This window comes from Solanum stenotomum, chromosome 12, assembly GCF_019186545.1.
Source record: "Solanum stenotomum isolate F172 chromosome 12, ASM1918654v1, whole genome shotgun sequence".
Classification (NCBI taxonomy): domain Eukaryota; kingdom Viridiplantae; phylum Streptophyta; class Magnoliopsida; order Solanales; family Solanaceae; genus Solanum; species Solanum stenotomum.
In genome coordinates, this window is record NC_064293.1 from 29364927 (window position 1) to 29388788 (window position 23862).

The 23862-nt window shown below is 34.8% G+C and overlaps 2 protein-coding genes across 2 annotated transcripts; both read left to right on the top strand.

Moving 5' to 3' along the window:
- The first annotated feature begins 4311 nt into the window (after positions 1–4311).
- On the top strand, positions 4312–9207 carry LOC125849507 (cathepsin B-like protease 3). Its single transcript, XM_049529595.1, has 11 exons — positions 4312–4483; positions 6078–6131; positions 6222–6302; positions 6418–6574; positions 6681–6685; positions 6786–6860; positions 6943–7068; positions 7199–7417; positions 8271–8384; positions 8473–8508; positions 8788–9207. The coding sequence occupies exons 1-11, from the start codon at positions 4427–4429 to the stop codon at positions 8920–8922; spliced, it is 1059 nt and encodes a 352-aa protein (XP_049385552.1). The 5' UTR covers positions 4312–4426; the 3' UTR covers positions 8923–9207.
- A 1705-nt stretch (positions 9208–10912) lies between these two features.
- Positions 10913–23112, top strand: LOC125847785 (exocyst complex component EXO84C). The gene is made up of 7 exons (XM_049527479.1): positions 10913–11110; positions 13199–13293; positions 14770–15814; positions 16796–17311; positions 17550–17738; positions 22464–22600; positions 22685–23112. The coding sequence occupies exons 1-7, from the start codon at positions 11009–11011 to the stop codon at positions 22929–22931; spliced, it is 2331 nt and encodes a 776-aa protein (XP_049383436.1). The 5' UTR covers positions 10913–11008; the 3' UTR covers positions 22932–23112.
- The last annotated feature ends 750 nt before the right edge of the window (positions 23113–23862 follow it).

Here is a 23862-nt window from a genome sequence, read left to right on the forward strand (position 1 = left end):
TGTATATATATATATATATATATATATAGATAGATAGATTTTGAATGTCGTGGACACAAGACTAGAGGTTGGATAAGTAGTTAAGAGAGTTCAAAATTCACTTTGAGGTCGTGTGAACCTAAATTTAATTGGGGCATCCACCTAAGAGCTTTTTAAACAAAAATTAAAAAAACATAGCTCAACACCAAAATCGATAGAGTTATGCACAACTTGTTTAAATATGACTCGGATAAAAGTTGAATGTACTCTTTTCATTTGATATTTACTTGATCCCTATTGACCAGACACACTCCTTAAGAAAATTTTAATTAGAATTGTATTTTACTAAATTAACTTTACTTATATACTTTGGAACTCTTAATTTAACTACTACTATTTTATATGTAGTTATTTATACTAAGGATAATATGAGAAAAAAGTAAAAAAAAAATCCCTTTAAATTGTTAAAATGTACCTTAAACGCATTGGCGAATGCATTTTTATCTAATATTCATAAAAACCATACAAAAAACTCCAAAGGTAGCTTTTCAAGACCTTAATTAGTGTCTGTTTATTTATTTTAATTACAGACTCCCTTTCTGAGTGGAAAAAGATAACATTTTTCTTTTTTTCATGATGGTCAGTTTATTCGCTTATATATTTATTGAATAAATATAGTTGACAAATTATAAATTTATTCTTCTTATACTTTCATTTGTTTACTATACTAAAAATAACTGTCATTTTTACTTAATCAATTTGAAAAATCAGGAGAAAATTTGTCACTTTCTCAATGCATTTTAAAAATATTGAATTTATCATGATTAAAAGATAATCTTAATAAAATTACCATTTTATTTATTATTCTTTAAAAGATGTGTAAGTGAGTCGAGAATGAATAAGCAAAAGAGTACTATAATTTTGTTTTGAGATAATTTCCTCGATGATTATATATTACTCCATTCATCTCAAATAATTTATCATAATTTCTAAAAATAATTATCTCAAACTTTTTATTGTTTACTACAAATCATACCTAGTCGATGCATGTAAGCTAAAGCTCTTTCTCTCCGTGATGACATGATGGATACTTCAAGATCAGAAAGGAATAAATGAGTGTGGCATTGAACATAGTGTGGTTGCAGGATTGCCTTCAGCAAGAAATTTGAATGTAGAACTTGATGATGCTTTCCTTGATGCCTCAATGTAAATTGCTATTTAATTAGTTTCAGTTTGACACGGAGTTTAAGAAAATAATTTTTTTTTAAAATATTGTGGTCTTAAATTAAAGACATGTAATGTGACAAAATATTTTTTAATATTGTGATCATAAGCATGTCACATGGTAAGTTAGCATTAAAGAGTTACTACAACTTTACTAAGAAAGGTGTTTGTTGAGTAAGATTTGAGCCCAAGCCCCCTGATATAGAGATATTGTAGTATACTACTAGGGATAACTTGTGCTCTTATTCTTCTGTCAAAAGTAGGGAAGAGACACTCAATCAAGCGATAGGGACAGAGACTTTACTTCGCTAGGACGGAGTTGCTGTCGATTGACGATTGGCCGAGGGCCCTTTTTTCTTTTATAAGGGAAGAGATGATTGGGCGCGCTTGAGTGCTTTTTTCTCGTATTTATTAGGATTTTTCTTGAGTTTGAAATAAGGAGCAAGAAAGAAAAAGTAGCAGTTACGACTTATGCGTTAACACACCCCTTTTCTTGTCAGAGTGTTATTGTGCAATCTTAAAAAGTTATTCATTTCAAAATGAATTAAAAAATAATAAGACAAATAAGTTAAAACGGATGAAGTAATAAATAAGTTTGGGGACTTAGCTAGGTGTTGAAAACAGTGGCCATGCCATCCCATCAAATCCAATACCATACTAGTTGTCCACACGCCACTTTAAGTTACATAATTTTCTATTAAAACTTTGGCCTAAAGTCACTCGTATAAATAGAAAAAATAAGATGTTTATTAAGATTATAACATATGAATATAATTATGTAACTTTGAGTCATGTATTTAGTAGTTTAATCATGAACATAATATAAAAAATTAATTTATTTGTGGTGTAAATTATTTTTAATAAGGAATTAATTGAGTGATTTTATTGATATAAAGATCTAAATTGAGTGATTTTATTGATACAAAATAAAGATTAGTGACTTTGCTAGATAAAATTCTAAAGTTGAGTGACATTTTAAGATATTAACTCATGAATATATATAAGTATATAATATATATTAAGTTATTATATTAAAATCTAAATATTGTATTAGTAAGAACTTTTATTTCTCATGTAAACTAAACTAATCTAGTACCTTTCCAACATATTATTACTAAATTCTTTTAATAATATTATAGTTTTCTATTCAAGTTGGAAAGATATACGTATATATCCATAAGACCCATTACGTTATCTTTCATATTTATTTATTTCATAAAAAAACAAGAATTGAAATTACGTCCCGTTCTTCCAAATAATGGTAAACAAACAAGTGGATAGTTCATTTCAAATTAAAAATAACTTGAAGGATTTTTATTTTAATATTTTTTTTACAAACAGATGATAAGAGATCTCAATCGTTAATTTATCTTTAGGCTTAAGTTATCCACGACCCCTTAAAATTATTCGCATAATTCATTTAAACACTTCAACTAAAGCTTGTATCTATTGAACACCTATACCCTTTAAAATTGATACCTATTTTGACATTGTTTTGACAATCAGCCCAAAATATGAGATGTGTGTAATACACTTGTTGTGACATCACAGTGACATGACAAATTGATGAATTAGATGATGACATGTGTAATTTAAATCTAAAAATGTATTTTAAAAAATAACTATTTTAGTCTATTTTAATTATTTTTTTAAAAAAACTAACTAAAAAATAAAAAACGATTTTTCTAAAAAAAGCCACCTACACACCCACGCCATCAGTCCTCTTCGTCAAATCATGTACTATCATGTTCCCCAGCGGTATCGTGATCACAATGAGTAAGCCTTGCCTCTTCGCCCCAAGTAGTATGACATGGTTGCGCACCCAAGCTAAAAATTAATTCCCCTTTCAACCGAATAGCATCAAAAGTTTTCACTCATTCCATTCATTTTCTTTCCATTACTAATCATTTATTACAATTATATGAAAAATAATTAACTTTTGCCGAAAAAAAATTGTTATCTTCATTGAAAAAATGGAGTTNATTGAACACCTATACCCTTTAAAATTGATACCTATTTGACATTGTTTTGACAATCAGCCCAAAATATGAGATGTGTGTAATACACTTGCTGTGACATCACAGTGACATGACAAATTGATGAATTAAATGATGACATGTGTAATTTAAATCTAAAAATGTATTTTAAAAAATAACTATTTTAGTCTATTTTAATTATTTTTTTAAAAAAACTAACTAAAAAATTAAAAACAATTTTTCTAAAAAAAGCCACCTACACACCCACACCACCAGTCCTCTTCGTCAAATCATGTACTATCATGTTCCCCGGCGGTATCGTGATCACAATGAGTAAGCCTTGCCTCTTCGCCTCAAGTAGTATGACATGGTTGCGCACCCAAGCTAAAAATTAATTCCCCTTTCAACCGAATAGCATCAAAAGTTTTCACTCATTCCATTCATTTACTTTCCATTACTAATCATTTATTACAATTATATGAAAAATAATTAACTTTTGCCGAAAAAAAATTGTTATCTTCATTGAAAAAATGGAGTTATGCCGGAAAATATGAAACTTAGGTCTATGTAATAACTAAACAATGAAAGATGGAAAAAACCAAAAAGAGTTGGAGAGAGTGAGAGAAAGAATGAGAGAGGTGGAAGGGGTGTGGGTGAAGGAGATTATGAAAAGAGGTGGTGGGGGAAGAAGACGACTTTTCTTCTTCTTTTTACATTTCTTTTTGTTAATTAATTTTAAAAAATATTAGCAGTATAAGTTGGAATATAAATAAAAAGTAAAAAAATTAATTGTTTATCGCCCTTAAGGAGGGTGCAACACACTTTTTTTAGTCATGTCAGCATTTTGTGTTTAATAGAAATAATTTTTAAACAAATAAAATGTTCAATAGGTACAAATTTTAATTAAAGTGTTTAAGTGAAATATTCTGATAAGTTTGAGTGGTGTGGATTAGGCCTTACCTTTAAAATGACAAAATTAGTACACTCTTATATCCAATAAAAAAATTACACGTGTTCCTCAACTAAACATTTTCCAGACCTAGGGAACTGAACATTAATTAATCCAATTATTTAATTCAAAATATCTTAGAAGGGAGCAATAATATAATCTTATTTTTAATACGTCAAGAAAGAGGGCCAATAATTCATTCATCTTTTTCCTGTATCTATAAATATAAATATATATTTTCTGGAGTTCCTTCATTTTTAAACCACCATTGCAGAACCCCAAAGGAAAGCCCAAAAATATGAAGCACATAACCATTTTTTTGCTTTTGGTTGCTGTCTCTACCCTTGTTTTGCAGGTTTGATTCTTGATTCTTTATGGTTTTTTTTGTTGTGTTTTTGGATGATTGGTTTGCTTTATGTAGCTTTTAGATGAATGGATGGATTAAGTTATTGTATCAGACCGAAACCCCATGTCCTTTTCATTTTTAGCTTTTGGGTTGAGCTTAATCTTGGTAATCATGATGATAATTAGTTAATTAACTAATATACCCCTAAAAAATGAAATCTTTTTAATGTTTCTTGAAGGTTCTGTTTATATTGCCTGCAATTCTTGATTGCTTGGGGTCTGTTGTTTGTTGGTTTTCCCTTTTTGGGTTGGGGGTGGGGTGGGATAGTCTTGTGTGTGTAGATGTTGCCTGGAATATATATATATATATATATACATACATACATGTAGTTGAAGTATATTATGTACCAAAAAAAATGGAAGTATGTTGGGTTGACAGTGTGGAAAGGAGGAGGTGGATGGATGGTGTAATGATATTTTGTGTATATGGTTTTTCACCTACCATAAACTTTAAAGGTGTATATGAGTGAAGCGCCAATAGATGATAATCTACCACAGTAGATATTTCTAAGATTACATAAAGGTAGAAAGATGTTTCGTAGCAAGTAATTGTCCAATTTGAATCAATTGCCCAGGTCCTAACTCCTAAGAAAGTAATTGTCTAATTAAACCATGCGGAGACAAATCCTAGTTTGCCATGAGCTTCTGCAAGGCCACTGTTTATTCTGTGCTGGTTCATATTCACACTTTAAAGTTCCTTGATTATAAAATGTTGAGTGGGAATTGTCAAATGGTACCAGAGCCTGAACTTGATGCTATCTTGCTCTAACTTATTTATATTTGGATGCTGATGAATAGTTTGTGAGTGGTAAGGGACAGGCATAAACATTCAGACTTGGCACATATAGTTGCATCTATTGTCTATTGCCAAACGCAGAAAATGAGAACATTTGTTTTTATATTTACAACTAACTTTTTAATATTATGTACCAAATCAATTTATCAACTTAGGTCGAAGTAAATATAGTTTTCTTTCCAGTCCTAGTTCTCTTGCAGCTAAATGCATGCAAAACAATATACACTTGCAGTACAAGTGTAGATTTTGCAACAATGGTTGTGTGTGTTTCACGAGTAGAAGAAAGAAAAAAGTATATGGGTCAAATGAATGAGAAAATTCATGGCATGTTATGACTGGAAATTAAAGAAAACTAGAAATGCGAAACAGCATTTTGCTGCTATGTTGAATTTGTAAGTGGGAAATTGAAGACTTCACCTCCAGACTTCCCCCATTTTGCTAAGAAATAGAAAAGGGGAAATGGTGGAGGAGAAGCATTGCTGCTTGAGTCAAAATTACATGGTCGAGTTCTTAATCTCTTTCATATTCTCAATGTTGCTTTCGACATTACAGCGGCTAGGATGTTAGGGATTCAATTTAAGAGCATTTAGAAGTTGACAGTCTGAATTGTGTATGTTTTAGGTCCAATTTTGCGAAAGCTAAGTCTTGGTTGGTTGAAGTACCATATGCTGAAGCCTATACCCGAAGTTATTTAATCTTCCTGTAGTCCATTGTTGAATACATAATTTCTTTTTTGAACGGCAAGCAGGTTGTTGCAGAAAATCCAATATCCCAAGCTAAAGCGGAATCTGCAATCCTTCAGGTATGATTTCCTTCATCATAGAGAAGATATTACTGTCATTGTACTCTGATCAAACTAAAGGTCACAGATTCTTTTTGAATGGTCGTACAGGACTCAATCGTTAAACAGGTTAATGAAAATGAAAAAGCTGGATGGAGAGCTGCACTGAACCCTCAATTCTCGAATTTCACAGTGAGATTTCCATAAAGCTGTATATTCGTTTTGGACAAACTTAGGTGCACTTTCTTTGTGCAATGCCACATCCTTCAGCTCTCCTTTTATGAGTGCATGTACCCTTCATTCACAGGTTTCCCAATTTAAGCGCCTTCTTGGAGTTAAGCCCACAAGAAAGGGTGATTTGAAGGGTATCCCTATTTTAACTCATCCAGAACTTTTGAAGTTACCCCAAGAGTTTGATGCACGAGTGGCTTGGCCTCAGTGTAGCACTATTGGGAGAATTCTTGGTTAGTTTCTTCTCTTTTGTTCTTGGTTTAGTGCTGTAGTTCTATAGAGTGGTGCTAATGCTTTCCATCTTTTGATGTCATGCACCGGTACTGTTTTGCGACGCAGATCAGGTGATTTGTCTTGGTTCTAATTTCACTCATTTGTTTTTCCTCCTGAATTTGCTAATTGCTCTTTCCTGGTATTCTAACAATCTGATCGTTTGTATTTCAGGGACATTGTGGTTCTTGTTGGGCTTTTGGTGCTGCTGAGTCGTTGTCTGATCGTTTCTGTATTCATTATGGCTTGGTAAATTCATTCCTTCATGCAGAAACTTCCAAGTTTACTCTAGTTATGGTTGCTAATGATTCAATTTTTATGTGTGAGGCAGAATATCTCTCTGTCGGCAAATGATATCGTAGCATGCTGTGGCTATTTATGTGGGGATGGTTGTGATGGTGGATATCCATTAGAAGCTTGGAAGTACTTTGTTCGCAAGGGTGTGGTCACTGAAGAGGTATACTGTTTTGTTATACACTTGTTGTACTTCAGAGGGATCACATCTGTCAGATATTGTGGGATTCTTATACCGATCTGAAAAAAGATTGTGGATCATTATGCTCAACTAATAAAATTTTTCCTGTCAGTGTGACCCTTACTTTGATAATAAGGGATGTTCCCACCCTGGATGTGAACCTTCATATCCCACTCCACAGTGCAAGAGGAAGTGTGTTAAAGAGAATCTACTCTGGAATAAATCCAAGCATTTTGGCGTCAATGCATACCTGATCAACTCCGATCCGTACAGTATCATGACAGAAGTTTACAAGAATGGACCAGTTGAGGTTTCTTTTACTGTTTACGAGGTAAGAATGATTGAGGAAGAGAGTAAAGTTCTGATCCTGAATTTTTGGGTACAATTTATAGTATATGATATGAAGTTGAATGTTGCATGAACCTGATAAACAACAACAATAACAACTATGCCTTAATCCGACACAACAATCGAACAGCAGTTCTCTATCTACCCCGTGATATTGTTAACCTTGGACGGCTTATTTCACGCTAACTCTAATGAACTTTGAGAAACTTTAGTTAAATATTACAAAATACCCTCTTCTAATTTTTAAAATATGATTCTCTTACAAATCATATGTGAGGACAATAATAATGCTTGGCTGAATTAAATAGCAAAATATAATTGGAATTACTTTCTTTTGATGGTTAACTATCAAATAATTGTTGGTAAGCTGATCTATAGAGTCCAAAATACTTGTTGATCACCAACTCTACCCTTCTGAATTCTAGCGTTACCATCTACTATGTTTGTGGAAATATTGTGCCAATTAGTGATCTGTGGAGGTTTATGTTCCAGGATAATTATGTCCATGACAATAATGAAGTACCAGTTAGAAAGTCCAATGATCTGCTTAAATGCATCTAAAGGTCATTGTTTAGACGCACTAATTTCTCAGTCTGGAAATATTTGAGCCATTTGTGCATAATTGTACTGTTTGTCAATTGGTGCATACTTAAGTAGTAGACCGCTTATTTTGTTCTTGCATTTACCCTCAGCATGGTGTCCTTGTGAATGCATCCTCTTTTCTGGTGAAATTGAAATTTGCCGCTTGGATTAGTTTCTTTACTCTTTCTGTTATCTTCTCCTATTTTTACCTGTGACCTCCCTGTACTGAATGACAAACTGTTTCTCGAGCACAGGATTTCGCTCACTACAAGTCTGGAGTTTACAAACACATAAATGGTGAGGAAATGGGAGGCCATGCTGTTAAGCTCATTGGATGGGGAACCTCTGAGGATGGAGAGGACTATTGGGTTTGTTGACATCTTCTAATTGTGCCATTAAGATCTTCAAAATCATTTCGTCCTTTCTAAATGCAATCATCCTTTTTTGGCTTTGCAGCTCCTTGCCAATCAATGGAACAGAGGCTGGGGTGACGTATGTCTTGATCTAACGCTTTTTCTTTCAACATTTTACTTGAGCAGAAATAGTTCCTTCTTCTACGAAAAATATTAAAAGTTGTTGAACCATTGGTTTACCCTTTCTTAATAGGATTTTACACACTTGATTCATAATGTTCAACATCCGTTGCTATTACTTTTGTACATTTGCATTGTTGGGTGATTTCATCTTTCCTACTTCTTGAAGATGTGCTAATTGAGCAGTGCGTACATCCTTATGATGTTCTTGTCAAATGTATATTTGTCTTCATGGCAGGATGGCTACTTCAAGATCAGAAGAGGAACAAACGAGTGTGGCATTGAAGAAGAAGTGGTTGCAGGAATGCCTTCACCCAAAAACCTGAACGTGGAACTTGATGTCTCTGATGCTTTCCTCGACGCTTCAATGTGATTGCTAATTCTTCAACTAAACACTAAATAGGATTCAAGTTTCTGAAGACTTGGGGAATAATAACATTTTAAGTTTCATATTCTTCCCCTCTTTAAGTTATCTCCAACATTTGTAATCTGCAATTGTTCCACAATCTTATTTATCTTTGGAAGTGTTTTTCTTATCTAGTATGTATTTCTTCAGAAGTATGTCAATCTTGACAAAGTTAAAACACTATCATATATTGTACTTGATATTATCAATGAAATGTACTTGGACTTTGTTGTTGTTGCTGTTATGATCAAACTTGCGCTTCATGTAAAGTTCTCTCTTTTTACTGTTTACGTTACCAAAACTTTATTGGATAAATAGAATAAATTGCACCTAAGTGTACACTGTACATGACTTTTTGTTGTTGCAACAAACTTTTATATTTTATAAAAACACCCATTTTTATTTTTTTTAGTTTTGAACTAAAGTTCTTTTCTAGTTTGTTGTACAAAATTTATGCTATTATATACATATTTTATACAATTTTTATCTGAGCTTGCTCTCCAAAGTCATTTCCAATCACAAATAGTAATAGTAGTTTTTCGTATAGAAATCAATGATATTTCCCTTTTGTTTTCTTTCTCTTTATTCAAATTTATATTAATTATGTTCGTTATCATGAATTCTCAAGGAACATTTTGACTTTTTTAATTTTCTTTGTCAATCTTTTTTTTTTTTTGAAAATGAATGATAATACAAGTTAGGAAAAAAAAACATAGATACACAATTTAAGATATCATAATCTCTGAAATTTCCTATCAGTTAAAAAATATTACAAAAATTCCTTTTCACATACATCCCTATCCCTTCTCGAATTCATCCATCCCCTCTCGAATATATCCATATCCTCTCGAATACATTCATATCCGCTCTCGAATACATCCCTCATGTTAAGTAATGTATCATGTGCATTGTATCGCACAACAAAGAATGTATTTGAGAGCAATGAAAAATCCAGAGATTTTTGTAATTGGGGAAACTTTTGAGATAAGATGTAATTAGCTCCAAATATATGAGATTTGTTTATTTTATACTACTCCATCCATTCCTATTTATATGTTACCAATCTAGATTTCACGTCCCTTAAAAAGAAGGAGAATCTTTGCATATAACCACTCAAAAATAGTTTAATTATGCTTCATAACTATAGTTTGCTAATTACGATTCACACCTACATGTTATAGGGAGGAGAGAGGTGAGCAAAAAGGCAGAGAGTGGAGAGAGGTGAATTGTATTTGTATATATGTAACTACTATGTATAATTATCAACGATTGTATTTGTATATCTGCATACATTTTGAATTCGTATACAATTGAATTGAGTTAAACCATTTGTATTTGTATATCCAATCTCTCTCTCTCTCTCGCTTTATACAAACACAAACTATACATTTGTATTTGCATAATTTGTGTTTGTATAAAGCGAGAGAGAGAAAGGCAAAAGAGAATTGGGCAGAGAAACTTTTGTATTTGTATAATTATAAGTGTATAGGGTGGAGAGATATGCATTTGTATATCCAGACTCTCTCGCTTTATACAAACACAAACCAAATTATACATTTGTGTTTGTATAAAGTGAAAAAAAGATTGAGAGAAGAAAATCTAGAGAGAGATTGACAGGGAGAGGCGAGAGAGATGACTGAAAAAGAAGAGAGAGTTGAGTGAGATTCCAGAGAGAGGCGAGAGAGAGGAAGGGATGAGAGATGCGAGAGAGATGAGTGTAATTATAGCTAGAAGTAAGTTTTGAATTATAATTAGTGCAAACTAGATTTATGTTAACTAATTAACTAATATATGTTTGCTTAATCGCGTAATTTTCCCTAAAATAAAATGAGGTAAGTACCATTGTATCTCTATTTAGTAATCAAATTTTTAATAAGTGAACACATAAATTAATTTATTTTGATTAATTAAATTGGATAAATCATTTAATTTAAAGGCTATTTTTTTTTTCGAACTGTCCAATTACAAGGCGAAGTCCACTGAACTGTGTCTCTTCATTTTTCCCATTTTCATAGCTGCAAAAGCGGAAAATCTACTGGTTGGAAACGCCAAAATGAGGATGGAAAGCAGTGAAGAAGAAGATGATTTCCCATGTATTGAAAGTGTTACTCCTCAGTCCAAGATAGACTCAATTTACCAGTCCAAGACTGAAAAGGTACTATCTTTTGCATTTTCTCTACGTTCTTTTCACCCACATTTTGTTTCATTAACTCAGAAAATAGCGTGATAGCAAATTCAGCTTCTCTTATTTGTTGTTGGGGTTTGATCAATTTTTGGAATCAAGTTTGGAACTTTTCATCTGGATGTTCTTTATTTTTGGAGTTGTAGTTCAATTTCGTTTGCTGGGTTTTAGCTTCAAGTGCTGGAAGTAAAATTTTTGGTACTAGATGAAATGTGGAAGTGTGTTTGTTCATTACTTGAAGTTTGATCTGTTTTCTGAGCTAAATTTGTGAGTTTTTCTAGGTGGGATTTTTTTTTTTTTGGGAATTTTTATTTAGTTTGGTTTCTTGAGGTATCCCTTTTTACAGTAAAAGAAACAAACCTAGTTTTACATGCGGAAGACACTAAGCTTTAGTTCTTCCATGTTGTGAATAGTTAAGTGGATGTTCCTTATTTTGGGAGTTCAAATGCAACTGGTTTCCTAAGTTATTATTTTAAGTGCTGGGAGTAAAATGTTAGTGCTTTGGTGAAAGTATTTGGCTTAGGTCTTCCTGAAGTGTGTCTGCCTTAAACTTGGTTATATGCTAGGAAACACATATCATGCAGGAACAAGAGCTAGTTTCTTTGTTCATGAATTTTTGTTGGTGACGATGTGTGTGATTTTTGAGGGAGAACTGGGCTTAAAACTTGCTACAATTGTTGTTTTTTCTGTTCTGCATGACTTGTTCTTGGATCTGATTATTGGAAGTAGGGAAGCTATCCGTTTCATCTATATGTGGATGGATAATAGAATTTATGAGCTACATAGAGTAGTTGAATTAATCATGTGTGATGGGGCTGTTAAGCATTTTTGGATGTTAGTTAATTATGTATAGCTTCGCTATGCATCGAAGATGCTCTTCCATATAACAGGGGATTTTTTTTCTTTAGACTAGTAAAATTTCCACATCTATGTACTAGTTTACTGATGTATTAATGTGCCAGTAGTGCCTTCTTTCATTTTATTAATGTTGATTCAGCAAATTTCTTCAAATCATCTTCCTAGTGGATAATACTTAGTGTAATCTCACTGATATAGTTTGACATGAATCTTGACAATTTGAGTACATTTATGAGGACGTTATCTAGAAAGGAGTATATTTATGAGGACTTTGAATTCAGAATACTGTCTGTTCTTGGTCTTGACCAGAATGTAGTTGAGAGTTAAAATGAGCAAATGTAGTGGATCATACCAGAATGTTGCAACCAGCCTTAGGGTAAAGGTTAAAATAGGGAGAATGGTTGGCGATGTGGTGAGTAGGCGTGAGGAATTATGATCAAATAAGAGAAGTTGGAAAAGAAGGCAAGGGAGTTTTAAAAATCTGCTTTGTTAACCAGTGCAAGGTAAAATTAGTTTTTTCCCAAATAAAAAATTTTAGGAAGAAAGCTAATGGATGCCCCTTTTTGTTCATAAGGGGATGACCTAGAGGTTGTGTCATGGGAGTAACAACCTAGAAATCTCATGTCCGAATCCCACTACAATACTTGGTGTGAGCCTATATACTCCAGCCTTGGTGGGCAGAATTTTCTTGACAACATGTCCTGATGCTAACACTAACCATATCCATAAAGAATATATTATTGGACATACAAAATAATTGCTTATTTTATTGTAGGTAGACTAAGGTTCCTGTATTAGAGCTTCTCTTGTATTTATCTTCAACCAATTCAATAAGAGTTCTTCCCAATTTATCTTTGATAACATCCCTTAACTTTTTGTGGAGATATGTTGGCTGCAATAATCGAACTTGATTTCTGTTATGTCGATATTACGAATTCTGTATACCATGAATAGATAGGAAACAATTGGAAGTACAAACATCTGTAAGTGCTTGTTATGTGCCAAACTATTACCTTTTTTTATTTCCCAAAAATGCATACCCAATTTCTTTAAGTGCTTGTTCCGTTTCTTTTTGGTTAATTTTTCAATATATCACAGATAAAAGTAGTCTTCATCTTTCCCACTATTTTTGGAGTGCTTGCTGATTTTGCCAGTTTTTGTCTTTCTTATGAGTTCCCCAGTTTATTGTTCTGAGTTGTGCAGGGAATTAGGAAAATCTGTTTTGAGCTTTTGGATTTGAAGGATGCAGTGGAGAACCTGTGTGGTAATACTCGAACAAAGTGCCTGGCCTTCTTGAGGTATTGGCTGATGAAACTCTTTTACTAGACCAAAAGAAAGTGGAAGAGAATTTTGTTCAATGCTACATTTTCATAAACATTTTTCCTGCTTTTTCTATGGAAACTGTTGTTACCAGTCTGTTAAAAACTTAAATTTCTAAGGGCACAATGGCAAAACTTAAATGAGAAAATGTGTATCATTGACAAATACAGGTTCTACTACCTCAAAGAGATGTGATATAATTTGTACAGAAGGCGGCATCCCTTCACAGCTAGGAGACCATGAGAACTATCTGGTAGTCTATGTATTTGGACTCATACTAAAGTCTGATGTTGAGTTCATGTCGATAGCAAATGGACACATGTCCTATCTCTAGAAGAACCAAAATTCAACCCAACTGTGTCCACTTTTTATGAGTTGCCTCTTGATGTTCTAGTCTCTGATACTGAGAATCCTTCCTCAGAACTGTAAACGGAACCCAACGTGTCTTTCCATCAATATGGTTGTGGTGGGAGGGGGGTTGCGGCTTCGTTTGTGGGGAAATGGTAAGAAGTAGAAAGGTTTGGAGAGACACATCCTTTAAACAGTTGGTTTATAAGCACAGCATTATAAGATATCTAATATTTATCTGGAAAAGTGCAATTTGTCCCCTGTTTTATGCTTCCTTTTTTGGGTACCCTTCTATATTATCTGATTGCTTTTTGTTTGTTATATTTTTTAAAAAAACATTCAAAGAAGGATAATAAGAGTTAATTTAACAGAATAGGAGTCAGATTTATTAAAATATAATGGTTCCATTATCTATTTGATCAGAAGTCCTAACATCAATACTGAACGCTTTACGTGCATAATCAGGTAGAGGAACTGAAAGCAGAGATAGCATGTGATAAAGGGACGACTTGCTCTTGCATCTTTTTGTGAAATAGGAGAATAATCATCATCACATTGCTCTTCTTATATTCCTAATTATTATATGAGAGCTTTTTTTATTGGAGAAGGCTACAAGACATATTTCCTTATCGACAAAAACATGAGAGATGAAAAAACACATTGAAAGAAAGTTTATTGACTGTTCAACTTACTATCTCTAGATAAAAATGTAGATGGTGTTAATAATCTCCATAAATTTAGCTAGGCCGATTACTTGCATCTAGTCTTTTTGAACTTTGCATATCCAGATGTTCTTTTTGTCATTACTGCCTACTTTTTGCATCAGGCTGCTTTATGTAGTTTTTTGTACCTATCACCTTCAGTTTAATCTCCTGATCTATGTTAAGTGTCCTTCATTCGCCTTGATGTACCCATGCCAAACGAGTGCAACTTGGATATGGGTCCTTTGTGCAGATTCTTTAAAGTATACTGGATTATTGGCCAAATCATAGACACATTGGATACTTATATACACTCTTATCACACAACCTTAAATGAACTCATGTAATGGTACGTGACCCCTCTATGTGCAAAGGTCAACTTCTAATCTGTTATTGTCATTGTAGATTGTCTGAGGAAGTTGTGGAAACAGAACACGAGCTCAATGAGCTTAGAAAGCATATATCCGCACAGGGTATTCTTGTTCAAGATCTCATGAATGGTGTATGCAGAGAATTGGATGAATGGAGCCGAACTAGTGGTGATGTCCAAGAAGCTAATGAAAGTTCTCAAAGCTCTGATTATGGTGATACTTTCATGAATGACATGGAAGATGAAAACATGTTATTTTTGGAGAATATTGATGTTCTTCTGGCTGAGCACAAGATTGAGGAGGTAATAGAGGCAATAGATGCTAAAGAAAGAAGTCATCCTGAGCTGAAAAGTTCAGGAGACACTTCATCTACTGAACCATCATCTTTTAAATCTGCTTTGTCTAAAAGAAAAAAGATGCTCGAGAATCAGCTGGTTGAGATCACTGAACGACCTTCAATTGGCATTGTTGAACTTAAGAAAGCCTTGTCTGCTTTGCTCAAGCTTGGAAAAGGTTCTTTGGCACATCAGCTACTTGTTAATTCGTACAGATCTCGTCTTCGGAAAAGTATTGAGGCTTTCCTTCCCCTTTGTCCCTGTTATCCCGAGACTTACTCAGCCACATTGTCTAACCTTGTATTCTCTACCATTTCTTTGACTACTAAGGAATCTGGTGCAATGTTTGGTGACAATCCTGTTTATAGCAACAGAATTATCCAGTGGGCAGAAAGGGAAATTGAATACTTTGTGCGGTTGGTTAAAGAACACGCACCGCCTTCTGATGGAGCTCCTGCTTTACATGCAGCAAGTGTTTGTGTTCAAGCCAGTCTTAACCACTGTAATGCCTTGGAGAAACAGGGCCTTAAACTGTCAAAATTACTCTTGGTGCTTTTGCACCCATATATGGAAGAAGTCCTCGAGTTGAACTATATACGAGCCAGGAAAGCAGTTCTTGATTTTTCTTCAAGTGATGAAGGGAAACCATTGTCACCTCGGTTTGCGTCTCCTTTATCTACATTTGCAACTACATCTGATACTTTGCTTGTTGAAAGTGGAATGAGATTCATATATATAGTCAAAGTAAGGTCTTAATCCTTATTTATTAATGTTTGGTTATCTGATTGCTCAAGTGTTATTACTGTATCCCTCAAACTTCAAATGACTTTGATTCATGAAGTGCTTAGTGCAGATTTAAATCCCCCCCTTTTTTTTTTTATAATAAATTCCCCTCGATTAAGACCTCCCTCACCTTGTTATAGTTGTTATGCAAGTTCTTTTACATAACTTGGCTTATAGGTGTGCAAGTATTCTTGCAAGAACTCTAACCATTTTTTTTTTTTTGAAAATTGGTAATTCGGCAAGAACTCTAACCAATTTGTAACCTATAATGTTGTTTTTGATAGACCTCTATGGTTGGCCTTTCTAGACACAACTGAATCTGTTGAGAGACTGGAAGATTATATCTAGATACTTTATTCTCTTCTCACTTGCTGTGCATCCTCCACACACATGCACACACTCTTGTATATTCAACTACCAGATTCATTAGCAGAAATAGAAAGAACCTTGGGGGTTAAAGTGTGCCTCCTTGGTCCAAGAAAAGAAATATTTCTTGAGCAGAAAATAGTATAAAAACATGAAAGTGCCACTCCGTCAAAGGACCTTTTCTGCTTTGCCAATGAAGAAGGAGAAAAAGAAGCTGTCTTGTATGTAACACACTTATTGCTGCATATTCAGCATGGTGGCATAACTACCATTTACAATAGTGCAGTATATGAATATGTGTGTCTGCATGTGTATATTAACATAAATGCACTGTTCTCTTTCTGCTGGATTCTGCTAGCTACAATTTTAGGACAACCTTCAATGCGGTGCCACTTAAATAGATGTCTCAAGTAGTTGTCGTTGCTCAAGTAGGAGCATCCATAGATGTTTGAGATTGCTATGAACTGCAACATGTAGAAAAAAAAAAGAGACAAGAACAATAGCACTGCATCAGATGTCTGTTTCTTGTAATGATGGCTTAATAACAGTTTGATCCAACTTTGGCCTCCTCTGCAGGAAATAGTGGAGAAGCTCACCCAGTTAGTCATTCTACACTTTGGAGCTAACATATTGACCAGAATTTCACATCTTTTTGACAAGTATGTGGATTCATTGATTAAAGCCCTACCTGGTCTTTCCGAGGATGATAATCTCACTGAGCTGAAAGAACCTGTTCCTTTTAGAGCTGAAACAGACTCTCAGCAGCTTGCACTATTGGGAACTGCATTTACCATTGCTGAGGAACTATTGCCTATGGTTGTATCTAGAATTTGGAATGTTCTTAATGAAAGCAAGGAGGCGGGGTCTGAAAATATGATGCCTGCCGCAAACAATACCGTAGAACTCAAGGACTGGAGGCGTCAACTTCAGCATTCACTAGACAAACTCAGAGATAATTTCTGTCGACAATATGTTGTTAATTTCATATACTCAAGAGATGGTGATGCACGATTAGATGCTCAGATTTATTTGAGTGGTGTTGGACAAGATACAATTTGGGACACTGATCCGCTACCTTCATTGCCATTTCAGGTACTGTAATCCTTGTGTCCTAGTTTCCAAAACGATCCTTACTTATTGGTGCTATGAATAGCACACCCTAGTTAATTCTTTTGCCTGTCTTAGCTTGTTCTCTTCTTTTCCCCATTCACAAAAAACGGTCCAAGATTAATTAAGTTTTCCTTTTTGTGAATTGGGTGACTGAATGTGTAATATTCCTTTATCCAACCCTTTCATGTAACTAAAAGGTGATAAATCTTCAAACCTGTAGGCATTATTTGGTAAGCTGCAGCAATTAGCAACTGTGGCAGGAGATGTTCTTCTAGGAAGAGAGAAGATACAGAAGGTTTTGCTTGCCAGACTGACAGAGACTGTGGTAATGTGGTTGTCTGATGAACAAGAATTTTGGAGTGTTCTAGAGGATGATTCAGCTCCTCTGCAGCCACTGGGTTTGCAGCAGGTATTTTGTTATATCTACTACCCTGTCTTTAGTTGTACTACCTGAATATAATAGAGTATTAGCACAATTTCATTTTACTTTTTCACCTTATCACCTGTTGGCATGCTACCCGGATTTTCATTCAATTTGGGATAGTGTTTAGGAGCTGTTATAGCTTTGTTTAATTTTTTTTTTGAGAATTGGTAAACATTGTATTCTTCAGCATTAAGGATATGCTGGGGACCTTTAGAAAATCAGAAAAGAACAAAAAACATAATACTTACAAGGATCCTAAGAATTCTAAAAGTTGATCTGAATCCTCTAATCCTATCTCTTTATACAAAAAATATAGAGATACAATGCAAATTCCATTTAACCTTGTGAATGGAATTGGATATATCTTCAAAATTCATACTATTCCTCTCCTTCCACACTGTCGACTAAATGCAATGTGGAATCAAATTCCACCAGGTCTTCTGTCTCTTGCTACCTCCTCTCCTGATCCAACAACTAAGTAAATCAGGTGTATGTTCGAGCATAGTCCATTTCACTTCTGAAAAGTTGAGAAACATGGACCATATTTGTGCTGTGAAAGTACAATGTAAGAATAGGTGACTGTTAGTTTCCCTTGTCTTCCCACATAAAGAGCACCACGGAAGTATGATCTTTCTTTTCTTCCTCAAGACTTCATGTGTCAAGCATGCCTTTCTAATGACCAACCAAGTAAAACATTTAACTTTTGTTGGTGCTGCAGTCCTCCAGATATTTTTCGATGAGCTTCGGTATCTGCTACTTTGCGAGTTGCACTTCTTTTTATATGCCCTGCCAACTGTGAAGATCCCATCCTTGCTATGTGACCATCTAACAACATCATTGGCAGTATTGGTGCCTGCAAAATCCCCCATTTCCTCCAACAGTTTGGCTACTCTCTCTATTTCCCAATCATTTAGAAGTCGCAATCACTGATCATTGCCTCAGAATTGGTGCACAAAATAAATAGATCAGGAAAGAGGTCTTTTAGGGGGGTTTGTTTGATCATACATCCCACCAGAATCTAGTTCTCCTTCCATCCCCAACCTTGATATGTAAATTTGCTTCTAACTTGGGCCATAAGTTTCTAATAGCTCTCCAAACCCCCGCTCCATAAGCATCCGTGCTTATGTTACTACACCAGAATCCATCCTCCCCATATTTACGTTTAATCAAATCTTTCCACAAAGCTTGCCTCTCTTTAGTGTATCTCCACAACCATTTCATCAAAAGACTGTTGTTATGCTTCCTCAAATCTCTGATGCCCAAGCCACCTTTATCTTTTCTATGCAAAACTGTCGCCCACTTGACCAAATCGTATCCTTTGTTCTCTATGCAACCATGCCAAAGGAAATCTCTCCTAAGTTTGTCCAATTTCTTAGCCACTTTTGCCGGTATAGTGAAAAGAGATATAACATATGTTGGGATAGAATCTAGAACAAAGTTGATAAGAATGTGTCTACCACCAAAAGAAATGTATTGAGCCTTCCATTTGGCTAGTCTTTTTCCAGTCTTCTCGACTATGCTGCCCCATATCTTCAAATCTTTGTGTGTATTACCTAAAGGCATACCCAAATAAGTTGTGGGCAATTTTCCCACTCCGCAGCCCAAAATGTCAGCTAGGCTTTGGATGTTTGTCACATCCTCAATAGGATATAAACTGCTCTTTCCCCAGTTAACTTTCAAACCTATACAAGCTTCAAAAAACAACAAAATTAGATTGATGAATCTAAATTGCTCCTCCTGTGGCGCACAGAAAATCACGGTGTCATCTGTATAAAGTAGATGGCAAATCTCTTTAATATCACCATTGTTTCCACTAATCTGGAAACCTCTAATCCACCTGTTTTGAGTAGCAATCCTTATCAAACTATCAAATCCCTCCATTACGAGGATAAATAAAAAGGGTGAAAGAGGATCACAGTGCTTATGCAAAATTTTATCCATCCCACCCATCTTTCTCCAAAACCCATTTGTCTCAAGGTGTTTAGTAGGAAACTCCAATTTACATGATCGTATGCTTTTTCAATGTCCAGCTTGCACATTACCCCTGGAATGTTTCCTTTCAATTTGGAGTCAACACACTCACTTGCAATGAGAGCTGCATCCATTATTTGTCTTCCTTTAATAAATGCCATTTGGTTTTTGTTGACAAGCTTATCAATCACTCTTTTCAGCCTTTCTGCCAGTAGTTTTGCTATCACCTTGTAAACTCCAGTAATCAGACTTATTGGTCTAAAGTCTTTTAGTTCAGCAGCACTGGCTTTCTTGGGGATGAGTGCTACAAAAGTAGCATTAAAGCTCTTTTCAGTAATCTGTCTAGCATGGAATTCTTGTATAGCCTTCATAATATTCTCTTTTAGGATCTCCCAGAAAGACAAGTAAAAGGACATGGGGAAACCATCAGGTCCAGGTGCTTTCTCCATGGCACAAAGCTTTAAGCAGCCTAAGATCTCTTCCTCCTCAAAAGGACCCTCTAGTTCTATCTGCTCCTCCACACTTATGGTTGTGATCCCTTGTAATTGTAGCTCAGGCCTTCACTCCTCTGGTTCTGTGTACAAATTTTGGTAGAAGCTTTTGATGGTCTCTTTAATGACAGAGGGGTCATTAGTATTGCATCCATCCACCAGTAGAGACTCAATGGAACTATACCTTTTATGAGAAGTAGTTACTCTGTGAAAAAACTTAGTATTTTTATCCCCCTGCTTTAGCCACTGGATTCTTGATCTTTGCCTCCATCTTATTTCTTCATTCTTAGCTACTTGCTCATAAGTGATAGCCAAATTTGTTTTTTTGTTGGATCTCCTCCTCTGTGAGCACCCTTTGTTCCTGTACAGCTTCCCATTTGGCTAGCTCCTCCATAATCTCCTCCTTTTGTGCTTTACAATTATTTCTATTATTCTTACTCCATTCCTTCATCTTTCCTTTCAAAAGTTTCAGCTTTTCTGCCAAAACAAAACTGGGGGTTCCAGTTATTACAAAAGATTGCCACCATAATTTCACCTCTTCCTTGAATCCTTCCACTCTCATCCACCAATTTTCGAATTTGAAGTAAGACTTCTTGAAATTCAGATTCCCACATGTCAGTAGAATTGGGTTGTGGTCAGATCCCAACTTTGGCATTGTGGATTGCTTGATAAAAGTGAACTGCTCCTCCCATTGTGAGCTATAGAGAAATCTATCAATTCTGGAAGCTGTTTGGTGCCCTTCCCCTCTTCTCCAGGTGTAAGACCCTCCAAATAAAAGAGGGTCTATTAATTCCAATTCCTCAATGCATTCAGAAAATTCAGTCATAGCACCATTAATCCTAGGGCAATTGGATCTTTTTGCTGGGTATCTAATAACATTGAAGTCCCCCCCTACTACCCAAGGACCTTCACACAGACTTCTCATAGCACCCAGCTCACTCCACAGTTCTCTCCTCTCTATTTTCTTGCACTTAGCATAAACTGCTGTCAGAAACCAGGAAAATTCTTGATTCTGGTTTGAAAATTTACAAGAAATGCATTGTGATACTGCTTCCACGAGAACCCCCTCCCATATTCTTTTATCCCACATAATTAAAATACCTCCACTAGACCCTTGTGCCTCTACATGAAGTTCACTCAACCATCTGTTGTTCCAAATGCTGTGAATTAAACTACTAATATTGTCCTTTAGTTTAGTCTCCAAAAGAATATAGACATTTGCCCCCTATTGATTAATCAAGTTTCTGACTAAATCCCTCTTCCCTTCGTCGTTTAACCTCCTTACATTCCAAGAAATTATTTTTACCATCATTGTTCCACAATTGATAATCTCCTCCCTCTACTCCTAGGCTCCTCCTCTTTGAATTTCATATTGAAAATGAGATTCCTCAACTCTTTAGGCACTGATTGGTTGGTTGTGTTGCTATTATTGTCTCTGTTGCTTTGTTCCTCCCCTGTGGTTTTTTGCCCCGTTCTACTTATTAATGAGAAGAATTCTCTATCATATCCCTCTGTACACACCCCAAATATTTGGCTTAATTTGACTAAATTTATGTGAAATCTCAGCGTTGCTTGAGACTCAAAAGCCTCCTCAGATATACTGTCATCAATTGCTAAGGGCCTGGGTTCGTGCAAAAATTCCATCTGCTCTCCCGGCAATTCCATCGACTCATCACCTTCAAAACTTTCCACCTCCATGTTGTGTATCTCCTTACCCCCTGTCTTGTCATTCTTAGAGGAGTTCACGATCTGCATCGAGTCCTTTGGCATGCGTAAAAATTCTCCTCCCATCTGCAACAGAATATATTGTATAGCTCTATTGCAGATTAAAGTTCAAAACTGTTTAGAAATTCCTGGATGGACAATTTAAAAGGATACATAGTTGGGCATAGGACGGCCGTTTGTGTGCTACCTCTTTCTAAAAGTAACTCTCCGGGTATCTGGGTGTTTGAAAATAAGGGTATCTTGTTCCTTGTCATAAGAAAGAAAATGAAGGTATCTTATTACTTCCTCAGCCCAATCGGCATAAGATGTTAATTGGTTTTAGAGTTTAAGAGCTTAAGGTATTTTCTCATTAGCCGTTAACTTGATGAAATTCCAAAAAGATACCTTAGTCTTTGACCGGACTATGTCATACTAACATTCATTTGCGATATTTAAGGTGAAATGATCTCTTGTTAAGCAAATATTTTGATGTTCTATATTTGAGTTATGATAACACTCTCTTTATCAACTTTTTGTTTGACAGTTAATTCTTGACATGCACTTCACTGTTGAAATTGCACGATTCGCGGGTTATCCATCAAGGCATGTGCATCAAATATCATCAGACATAATTGCACGTGCAGTCAGGACGTTTTCTGCCAGGGGCATAGATCCACAAAGGTATATATACCTCATTCACCTATCTTGCTACTTTTCATCTTCTTTATGTGTGAGCCTCATTTATGAAAATGTCTTTCTTATCAGTGCCCTACCCGAGGACGAATGGTTCACCGAAACTGCAAAAGGAGCCATAAACAAGCTTCTCCTAGGTGGTTCTGGATCAGATACATCTGAGATTGATGATGAACACATCATTATGCATGATGAAGGGATGTCGGACTCTGATGGATCGCCTTCTTCCCTGTCAAGTGCAGATAGTTCTGAGTCATTTGCCTCAGCAGAAATGGGTGATTTGGATAGCCCTGTGTATTTATCTGATCCTGAGAGTTAAGCAATACTGTCTAGTTACTTCAAGTGAATTATTGCATTTAGAAGTTGCGTCTGTTGCAAGTACATGTGTTAGGTTCTTTTGTATCCACATAGTAGCAAATGTTATCAATTAATTATGGAGTAGTAGGCATTAAAGGGTTATTTGCTGCAAGATTCTGTTACGAAGAATTAGCTAGTTCCTTTTACAACACTCTATTACTTTTTCGTATTTATTTAGATTATATATAAGATACTTTTGGACAAGAGATGAGATTTTCACAAACGAAACTCAAAAAATAAAAAAATAAAGCACAAAAAATGTTAAAGAGAGTTTCAATGTCTAGTATATATAGCATGGCTTCACCACTGCTCTTGGGATGATAGCTTACCAAACGAAAAAAAAAGTAAGAAAATCACTTATGTGTAATAAAACATTTTCTATCGTACAAAACACACCCTAACATTGCTTTTCTGTTTCAAATTGAAGTGGGCTATAAACAATATTTCTTCCGTCTAAATTTATGAATTAGTTTGCTATGGCATAAAGTTTAAGAAAGAAAAAAAAGATTTGAAATTTGTATTCTAAAATAAGTTATAGCAAACATAAACATATGAACTTTAAACAATTATACAAATTATATTATATAAATTATATTATACAAAATCTGAAAATTACACGTTTATACAAACTTTAAAAAGTTATACACAAAAAAATTGAAGGTATATGATGACAAAACTGAAAAACCAAAGGAAATCATTGTCATATACAAATACAAACCATCGTATACAAATACAAATCATACAAAGAATTGTTAGTTGCGAATTATACATCTACAAATGTGACTAATTATACAAACTCGAATTCAGCCCATGTAATTAATGATTAATGTTAATCGCGAGTGATAATTATAGCAAATTATAGCCATGATGAGTAATTAAATACTATAAATTTG

Bases quoted from the DNA above. Each gene is read 5' to 3' on its own strand.
- LOC125849507 (XM_049529595.1), top strand. From the start codon at position 4,427: ATGAAGCACATAACCATTTTTTTGCTTTTGGTTGCTGTCTCTACCCTT. The intron at 6,132-6,221 runs GTATGATTTCCT...ATGGTCGTACAG, and splicing joins CGGAATCTGCAATCCTTCAG to GACTCAATCGTTAAACAGGT. The intron at 6,303-6,417 runs GTGAGATTTCCA...CTTCATTCACAG, and splicing joins CTCAATTCTCGAATTTCACA to GTTTCCCAATTTAAGCGCCT.
- LOC125847785 (XM_049527479.1), top strand. From the start codon at position 11,009: ATGAGGATGGAAAGCAGTGAAGAAGAAGATGATTTCCCATGTATTGAA. The intron at 15,815-16,795 runs GTAAGGTCTTAA...CCTCCTCTGCAG, and splicing joins GATTCATATATATAGTCAAA to GAAATAGTGGAGAAGCTCAC. The intron at 22,601-22,684 runs GTATATATACCT...CTTTCTTATCAG, and splicing joins AGGGGCATAGATCCACAAAG to TGCCCTACCCGAGGACGAAT.